Source organism: Natator depressus, chromosome 1, assembly GCF_965152275.1.
Source record: "Natator depressus isolate rNatDep1 chromosome 1, rNatDep2.hap1, whole genome shotgun sequence".
Lineage (NCBI taxonomy): Eukaryota > Metazoa > Chordata > Testudines > Cheloniidae > Natator > Natator depressus.
In genome coordinates this window covers 207138475-207148253 of record NC_134234.1, presented here as the reverse complement: position 1 = coordinate 207148253, position 9779 = coordinate 207138475, and the positions used below count along the sequence as shown (strand labels likewise).

The 9779-nt window shown below is 45.1% G+C and overlaps 1 protein-coding gene across 1 annotated transcript in view; it reads right to left on the bottom strand.

Moving 5' to 3' along the window:
- Positions 1-294: 294 nt before the first annotated feature.
- Positions 295-9779, bottom strand: part of NCAPD2 (non-SMC condensin I complex subunit D2) — a 57264-nt gene continuing 47779 nt past the window's right edge. Inside the window, exons 27-31 of the mRNA XM_074975464.1 lie at positions 9122-9202; positions 2486-2672; positions 2065-2206; positions 1770-1934; positions 295-424 (exon numbers count right to left, since the gene is read on the bottom strand). Coding sequence (XP_074831565.1) covers positions 342-424; positions 1770-1934; positions 2065-2206; positions 2486-2672; positions 9122-9202 — 658 coding nt within the window. The 3' untranslated portion in view covers positions 295-341. The remainder of the gene's footprint in view (positions 425-1769; positions 1935-2064; positions 2207-2485; positions 2673-9121; positions 9203-9779) is intronic.

Genomic DNA, 9779 nt, shown 5'->3' with positions numbered 1-9779 from the left:
TAAGAGGGTGGTGAAACACTGGAATGCGTTACCTAGGGAGGTGGTAGAATCTCCTTCCTTAGAGGTTTTTAAGGTCAGGCTTGACAAAGCCCTGGCTGGGATGATTTAACTGGGAATTGGTCCTGCTTCGAGCAGGGGGTTGGACTAGATGACCTTCTGGGGTCCCTTCCAACCCTGATATTCTATGATTCTATGAAACTGAGCTCCTGTAAATCTCAGCTCTGCCATTTCCTCATTTACATGGTCAAAAGGCTACATGGTTGGTTTAACACAGAAGACAGCAGAGGAAATAAAACCAGTTTTATTTCTTAATAACTAAGACACATTTGTGAGATATTTTGTCACAGAGCATGGCAAGCAGAAGTTCGGGAAATGGGAGTCACTTTGCTTGGGGTTTCATCCTCTATCAATTCGGCACAGAGTTCTAAGAGGAAGGAAGCAGAGTATCAGTCACTAAGGAGACAGCATACCCATATACCCAGAGTATCAGAGGACATAAGCAAGGGACCAAGGCTACTGATAACCCATAATATAATCTGCAGCCCCCTGCAGCAAGGGGGCGTGGCCTCCTTCCCAGATGGACAACTGCCACTGCCCCCTGGTGGGCAGAGCCAGGACACCCATGCCTGCCTCACCGGAAGCAGAGGGCAGGGGAGGGGGGGACAGGAACCCAAAGTATAAAAGGCAGGCCCCTCCAGCTCAGTTGGAGGAGCAACTGCAGGAGGACGTCACTCATCCGTTGCTAGAGGTCAGTCCCGACAGCAACCGCTGCAGCTCCCAAGATCTAGAGGGAATGCCAGAGCTGTGTTGCTGACTGACAGCCGTCCAGAGTGTTGCGGCCAGATTTCCCTGCTGACCCAGTGGCAGGGCCCTGGGCTTGGATGCAGTGGAGTCAGTGGGTGGGCCCATGTCCCCCTACCCCAGCCACCTCACCCGTGGCGGCAGCCTCCGCACCATAGGTCAAGAGGCCTGCATTTTTCAGCGGTCTGCCCTGTTTGAAGGCCTGGGCCTATAGACTTTGCTGCCCAGTCCTGTCTGAGGGCTTGGGCATAGAGACTCATTGTTCTGCCCTGACCCCAGACCAGAGACTCCTGACTTTTCTGCCCTGCCCAAGGGCTGGGGCTTATAGACATTACTGCTCTACCCTGCTGAGTGACAGAGACCCCAGTGCTAATTCCGCCCTGAACTGTGCCCTCCCTGAGGCCTTGTAGCAAAAGGTCATGGCCTCCCTTCCAGACAGACAGCTGTGAATGCCTTACACCCCCAAGAGATGATGGGACTATTTGGGACTGGGAACCTAGGAGGAACATGCAAAGAATGCCTGAGAAGAACTTTATTATTAGAGCTGAGTGAATAATTGATTTTTCAGTTCGATGGTCTTAATGGAAAAACCCATAAAAAATTCAGTTTGTATTGAACTGAACAGAATTTTTTGTTTTTCTTGATGAAACAAAAATTTAAAAAAATGGCCAGGATGAAGAGAGTGTTGACATTTTCAAAGCGAAATATTTTGAAAGTGTCAATTCAAAGTATGCCAACATTTGACATTTCCACTTTCCCCCCTCAGCTGAAACTATTTGCCAAATTTGACCCAAATTCGAAAAACAGTTTGAGGTTCCAAAAAAAAAAAAAAAAAAAAAAAAAAAAAGCCAGCTCTCATTACAACATGGGCCTTAGCAACGGCAGCAACCACCCGCAAGATTCTGTTAAAGGGCAGTCCAGGCTTCTTCCCCCACACCTCAGCCTTCTAGCATGCGCAGAGTCCTTACCATCCTCAGGGCTGTTCTCCTCATCACTAGAGAAGATGATAGCAGGTTTCTGAGATGAATGGCGCTGTGTGGCACCCCGGCAACGCCTGGGCACATGGGGTTGAGGTGTGATGAAAGAAGAGTCTGCATCTCCGTTGGCTATGCTCATGGGACGGCGGCAGGAGCCTGCAAGAGAAGCAGAGAGGTGAGGGGCCAGGCTTCCTGAAAGGGGTGAGAAACCCACAGCTGCTCTGCCTGGATTGCAGGATAGGAGGGACAAAGAGGCCAGGACTGTGCTGCCTTAGGAAGAACATACCAGCTACTTGTCTCTTCTTTCCTGGTTTTAGCAGGGGAGTCTTGCCTCCCTCCTGGCATAGAAGCTCCTTGGGAACCTCTGTAGAATCCATACCATGGTTGTGGCAGGCATGGAGTTTCTGCTCCATCTCCTCAATCAGAGCCTGATACAGTGAGACAGAAGCTGATAAGTGGGGAGGGGGGAGAGGGATTCCATGCTGCAGCCCAGATTCCCCCCGAACCCCTCAGCAAGCTCAGGAAACCCACCTTGGGAGTTCCCTACATCTTAAGCTTTGTGATCCTTTATTATGGCCTAGAAGCAGCTATATCTAGTCTTCCAGCTCATCCTGACTTTGGCCATTCCCATACCTACAGTACTAGTCTGTGATAGCTTGGAAGGAGAAGTACTCTTCCAATCTCGGAATTAGTTATCAGATTCTCACCTTGATCTCCGGTTTGGTGACCGACCTGCGGAGTCGGCCCAGTGCAGCTAGGAAACAGTTATAGACAGCCAGGTCATGGAGCTTGTCAGCAAAACAATCAAAATTATCTTGCATCTTGCGGAGGCCTCGTTCAGAGAGAGGAAGCAAAGTGAGACAGTGAGAAAGGTCTCGATACTGACGCTCTGTTCTGGGGAAAACAAAGATTGTCTTCAGCTTCAGAGCGAAGGAGCACCTACTAAGCAGAGTTGCTCTATAACAGGCGTAATCTTATAAAAAGCAGTTAAATTCCAGGAATCCTATACATTCAGTTAAAGGGCAGAAGGAACCATTAGATCACCTAACTCAGTGGTTTTCAACCTGTGGTCTGTGCACCCCTGGGAGTCCACAGGCTTTGACTAAGATTTCCAAAGTAGTCTGCTCCTCCATTTGAAATTTTTTTTAAGGGTCCGCAAATGAAAAAAGGTTGAAAACCACTGATTTTGTCTGACCTCCTGTATATCACAGCCTATTAAGTTTCACCTAGTTATTCATGTTGAGCCCAATAGCTTGCTTGACTAAAGACATCCAGTCTTGATCTGTAGGTATCAGGAAATGGAGAACAGAAAGATTACTTATCTTACAGTAACTGTGGTTTGAGATGTTGTAGTCCGTGCGGATACCTCATGCACCCGAGCTCAGAATCTTTAAGTAGTAGTGTCAGAGCGAGCTCTGGATACAGCCAAAGCAGGTAGCTTCTTCCCTTGTGTAAAGTGTCATTTTGGGAAGAACGCAGATAAGCTGATTGAGTTTCACTTAAATCAAACTACTTTGGGAATTAATCTCACAGGAGGTTTGAGTACTATCTTGTCCTTGTAAAACTAGGTATATATAGGCATTTAGATCAGAGTGCCTGAGAGCACATTCACTTTTGGCCAAGGTGATGGCCACCAAAAAGATCAGTGTGGGTGATATGGTGGATGCAGCACTGAGCGGAGCTCAAAAGATAAAACTTTCATACAGTGCCCTAGGAAGATGATATTGAGATCTCATGAATTTCAACAGGAGTTTGAATTTGTGGGTGATTCTTCCCCAGACAATAATGTGGCTGTTACTTCAGCTTCATCCCCCTCTGATAATGCTATCCAATTCCACTACAAACTTTGAAATTGCTTTCACTAGCTTTGGAAAAAGCCACTCATCGGATTTTCAACATTTTAGAATGTTAGAGACAAGATTGGAGAGGTAATATTTTATTGGACCAACTTCTCTTTTTTGATAGTTGTTTCGGGTTTCTTGATGATCTCCAGGTAGGTTTTCCTTTCAGGGCGTGGGAGCATCTGATTTCTTTTTTGAGGTGGTTCCTTCTGGAATATCTTAGAAAATTGTTGGTTTCCCCCTGGCTTCTCTGAGTAAGAGTGGCCAATTATCAAGCAGCAATGTTGAGAGATCAATTTCACCTTTTGGAGAAGATTTCATTTTTCACCAGAAATCTTTCAGAGGATTGATGGAAATTAATGTCCTCAACAGAAAAAGTCAGAATGTTGAAATACATGCACTTAGAGTGCCTTCTGATATTTCAGACACTGCTTCCAGATTGATTGCTTCCTCAATACTGCTCTATAGGTGTGCATGGTTAAGATCTTTGTTGTTACCTATAGAGACTGTCTAGAATACAAGACTTTCCTTTTGAAGGGGATGGTCTCTTCAGTGCTAAACCTTATGAAGTTTTAGAAAAAAATGGAAGACAGTCTTCCACTAATCTCAGTCTGCTACAATCTTTTAGAAGGAAATCTGCTCCTATGTTCAGATACCATGTTCACTGGACTTCAACACTCTAACAAAAATTACTACACAATCCCAGGAGGGGAGACTGAAGCCTGAGCCCGCCCAAACTCTGCCTCCCTGGGTGGGGGTGCAAAGTCAAAGCCCAAGGGCTTCAGCCCCAGGCAGGGGGCCTGTAACCTGAGCCCCACCACCCAGGGCTAAAGCCCTCAGACTTTGGCTGTGGCCCCAGGTGCTGGGGCTCAGGCTTCGGCCTTGGGCCCCAGCAAGTCTAAGCCAGCCCTGGCAACCCCATTAAAATGGGGTCCCGACCCAGTTTGAGAACCACTGCCATAGGCAGTACTGTCCACCCTCTTCTTCCTCTTCCTGTTATGACCAAAAAAAAACAAATACCAGTAGTAGCAACAATCCTCTCCTCAGTCGAAGAAGAGAGCCTTCAAACCTCAGATCAGAACAAAGAGTTCTTCAGCTAAGTCTTCATTGCCTAATATCCCACCACAGGTTTAACAGGAAAATTGAGGGCTGCAAAACAGAGGTCTACCCATATATTTGGAGACTGCCTGTCATTTCTACAATGTATGGAAGACTATCACCTTGGACAGATGGGTCTTAGACACAAAGATTTGAACTGGATAGTTAAAGCTTCCCTTCCTCCACACAACCCCCCACTCCTCAACTCCCTTTTTCACAAGAGGGTACTAAGGACATAAATACAGACTATTACAAGCAACAGCAACAGAGGAAGTTCCATTAAGTTTTAGAAACATGGGATTTTCCTCATTTTCTTATGCCAAAGGACAGGTATCTTAGACTGATTTTAGATCTCAGGAATCCAAACAGATACATCTGAAAGTTCTAATTTGGATTGCTAATTCTTGTATCACTTATCCCCTCCCTTTCTACTTTGGATGGATTCACTGCTCTCGATCTCAAGGATGCTTACCCCCGTATTTCTACAATACCATCTCAATGCAAATATCTTCATTTCACTCTTGGTCAGGACTATTTTCAATGTAAGTCTTTCCCACTGTGCTCAGAATTTTTACCAAATGCCTTTCTGCGGTAGCAACATATCTGAGCAGATTTTGTTTTGTTTTCTTCTTCCCATATTTAGATGATTGGCTCCTAAAAGCTTCTTCTGAAGAGGAAATGAGAAACACCATTCAGTTCACTTGTTCCCTGTTCAAGAATTTGAGCCTTCTAACAAACAAGAAGTCTATTGTCACCATCTCAGAGAATCTCCTTCACTGGTGCAATCTCTGAGAAATGTTTATTAAGTTGCACTCCAGCATTCAGAGATTACTTCCAAAACCCTCTCAAAGTGGGTCATGACCCCATTTTAATGAGGCCTAGTAAAGTCCCCCCCAACATATGTGACTAAGAATGAGGCCACTTCAAACACTGGGTATCAATGAATTCCAAACTCAGTATGGGTGGTGTGTTCAAAATATTCAAATACTGGAGTGAGGATTCTCTCTAACATGGTGGCTGAGATCAGAGAATGTTCTCAAAGGAGGTTCTATCCTCCTACTGTAATAGTTACATCAGATGTGTCCTCCAACCAACTTTGGAACCATCACAGCAATTTATTAATTTGAGGCCTTTGGAATCACCAAGAATCCCATTTGCACATAAATGTGTTAAAACAACTGAGGGCCATCTGTCTAGCTCTCAAGTTGTTCCTCCTACAAGTAAAGAATTCAGTTGTTCAAGTTGCCATGGATAATATGTCAGCAATGTATTATGTGACGGAGCTTATTTTAACTTTGCAAGGAGGCAATAAAGCTATGGGACTGGTGTATTCTACACAGCATTTATTAGTGGGAGATCACAACAAGATTGTGGATTGGCTGAGCAGAGATTCCATGCAGCTGTATGAGTGGTCACTGAAGGATTCAGTGATTCAGGTTATTTTCAACTTCTTGGGCTGCTGAAATATCAGTCCTTTTGTCACCAGATTAGATATCAAATATTCTTGTCTTTGTTCAAGAGCGGGCTCAGACAGTCAGTTTGTATCTGAGTTGTTGTAGCAACCTTGTTGGTCCCAAGATATTAGAAACAAGGTGGATGAGGTATTATCTTTTATTGGACCAACTTCTAAAGACAAGGTGGTTCTTAGACCTCACCCCAGATTTCTTTCTAAAGTAATTTCTGACTTTCATGTTAATATTGTGACAGGGTCAGGCCAGATGGCTACAGGAGAGTGATAGAAGGTAGATATATTAGCCCCAGATTAAGCAGATCCCTGTTCCAGATCAATCAGGAAGTTGCTGGAACCAATTAAGGAAGGTTAATTAGGACACCTGGAACCAATTAAGAAGTTACCAGAATCAATTAGGACTAATCAGGGCACCTGGTTTTAAAAAAGGACCTCACTTCAGTAGGTGAGGTGTGTGTGTGGAGCTGGGAGCAAGAGGCACGCAAGAAGCTGAGAGTGAGGTGGTGTACTGCTGGAGGATTGAGGAGTACAAGCGTTATCAGCCATCAGGAGGAAGGTCCTGTGGTGAGGATAAAGAAGGAGTTGGGAGGAGGCCATGGGGAAGTAGCCCAGGGAGTTGTAGCTGTCATGCAGCTGTTACAAGAGACACTATAGACAGCTGCAATCCACAGGGCCCTGGGCTGGAACCTGGAGTACATTGTGATCTAGCAGGCAAAGCTGGTCACTGACCTCAGAATCAGAGGATGATGTGGAGTAGTCCTCCAGAAAGGGAGGTGCTCTCCAGTAGATGTAGAAGATACTGGACAATTTGGTACCAGAACACTGGCACTAAAGAGAGTTGGTCCCAACAATCTTGAAGGAATGAGCAGTGAAAGCTGTACTGAGGATATGGAGATCTCTTTATTGGCTAGGTATGCTTCCCCCGTCAATAGTGCTGGAGAGGCTGCTGGTACCAGGGGGTTTGAAGCATGGATAGTTAATACTATGATATTACAAGTAGAATCTGACGCCATAGAAGACATCGCTGAAACAGATTGCTGTAGTAACACAATCTACAAAGTTGTCAATACAGCTAGTGGCTGTCTGGATGAGCTCAGTACCAATGAAGTCAATATCACTGATTTTGTGCTGGGAGAGACCTGGGGTAAGCCTTTTTCCACAGGGCCATGACCAGAAATCAATATTGAAGCTCAGGGACCTCTTGCAAAATTTTGATGTCAGAAGGCCTGGAATTTTTACAAGCCTGAACAGCAGGACTGGAGGCGGTGATCTGCACTGCTAGTCCATGTGATGTTTAAGCTCCCATATGAGGTCTGACCTAAGGCTTGACAATAAAGAGGATGAAGCTGCAGGGACTGACCTTGAGGCTCCTCGATCTTTAGAAGCATCCAATGGTGAGAAGCCAGGATCAGAGTCAGTATGAATGGATTATTCAATTAGAGGTGCCATGAGGCAGGACTCCCTAGCCCACTGCATCCTTTTTGAAAATGACCAACAGGTATCAACCTAGGTGACCCTCCCCTAGGCAAAATAAGCACCAGGTGTACCCATCTTTTAACATAATAGAACTTTTTTTTTAAAAAATGTTTCCCGATTTGTGATCTGTCATTATTACAGGATAAGCACCGACGTACCCCCCCCCCCAAAATTATCTAAACTAGGAAGAAAATTAACAGAAATACTAACACTACATTGAACAGCACTGCTAATTATCACTAACCACTTTAAAATATTTTACAAATAATGCACAGTGAGGAACAAGAGTGAGAATGCGCTGACTCTTAGCAATGGGCAGTGAGAAGGAACTGGGGCACAATTGGGGCAGCTCTGCCCTTTGTGATGTGCCCCCCACCAACAGTGGAATATTTTTATAGATCACTTGAAGAACCATTGTGCCAGAGTTGGGGTTAATGTGTCCTTCTGGTCAAGACGGAGGAGTGCCTCCAGAACTCTCTCTTCATGCTCACAAGGCTCTTCCTTGGGTTCAGGCATGAGAGACCTGGCCACTGATGTTACTGGCAATAGAGACCAATTACTTTTTCCTCCACATTTACAATATGGATCTGCTTCTAAACATATGGAAGCGTGGACCCTAGTAAAGTTAGCAGGGCCAAGAAAATGAGTTATAAGGTTACTGACCAGGTTGTAGTAGACCAACCTATTACCAGTTGTGCAGATGCTTGGTACAGGGCGCTTCCAGAATTTGAGAGTCCCACTCCTGACCTGAGAGGAGAGGGATCCCTACTTGATGTAAGAGAAGAGTTGAAGCTAGGAGATGGTGATTAGGGACACACCTCCTGGAACAGTCATGCTGATGCAGAGATCGTGTCAAGGATCCTGGTGCTGGTTCTGGATAAGTGTTTTAATGTTCTCTTCTCCCCACTCAAATCTTGGTGCCTGCTTGCTAGGGTACTGCTAGATGGCCTTCTTGGCTCCTGCCGCCTCAGGATTAGGCACAACTTTCACAGACTGCTCAAGTAAATGTAATAGTACCTTACATCTCCGGATTTTTAGGTGCAGAAGGCAGATCAAACATGTACTGGGGATATGTCCTTTCCCAAGGCAGAAAAGGCATCTGCTATGCCCATTATTCAAGGGCATAAGACCATTGCATGGTGGACAGGATTTAAATTTTGACAGTTTGGAATCTGCTATGGCCTTCTGCAGTCAGGCCCTGCTGAAGTCATGTACCCTCCCCACCAATGACAGAGTGATAACAGCAAACAGCTTTAAGTCTCAACTGTCCTTAATTTTTTTGTTTTAAAAGGAGGTGGGGAAAGGAAGATCCCAACCTAGAACAGGGTCTGCAGAACTATCATGCCATATGGGCAGCACAATGGGAGCCTGACGCCATCCCCATGGGAGCAGGCTCACTCTCTGGTAATCAGGGAACTCGCACTATTCTCCTTGTCCTAGAAAGTTAGAGTGCAACCCACCTGGCAGTCCGGAATCGCTGGCACAGCTTTTCCACCAGGCTCTCTGTCTGCTTGTCCTTTGTGATATAAGAGAAAAGCTGTCTGTAGGGAAAAAAGGATTAGGGAGGATGAGCGCAAAGAGAATTCCCACTTCTCCACACAGAGCCGCAAAATGGGGTCTTTTGGGATATTGCAGAGCTGAGTGAAGGAGGAAAAGAAGCTGCAAGCACAGCTCAGTACTAATCATATTTTCCTAGGCAGCAGCACTGTGAATTTGGGTAACTGTCATAGCTTCCATTGCAATAAGAATTCAGACAAAACTTTGTTATAATTAAGATTGTGGCCCATAACACTGGTCTGTGTACCCTGTACCCCTCCTGAGTGAATTTAAGAACTCAAACCAGAAGTGCAGAGTTAAGGATACATGCCAAAAACCTGCAAACGGACCCCATTTTATGGCAATTCCTGCAGCACTGCATCCCATATATTGTAAGAGCATTACATTAAATTTGGTGCTTTTTTTAACTGGTTTTTTAAAGGTAAAGCTTTCTAAGAAGATTAACTCTAACACCATTGGGGCACCAGCAACTCCTTGTTCTTTTGGTTGTGGGGAATATTTGCTTTCTGATCTGTGTGAATGACAGGAAAATAATTTGAAGAAAATCCCAAATGAATATGG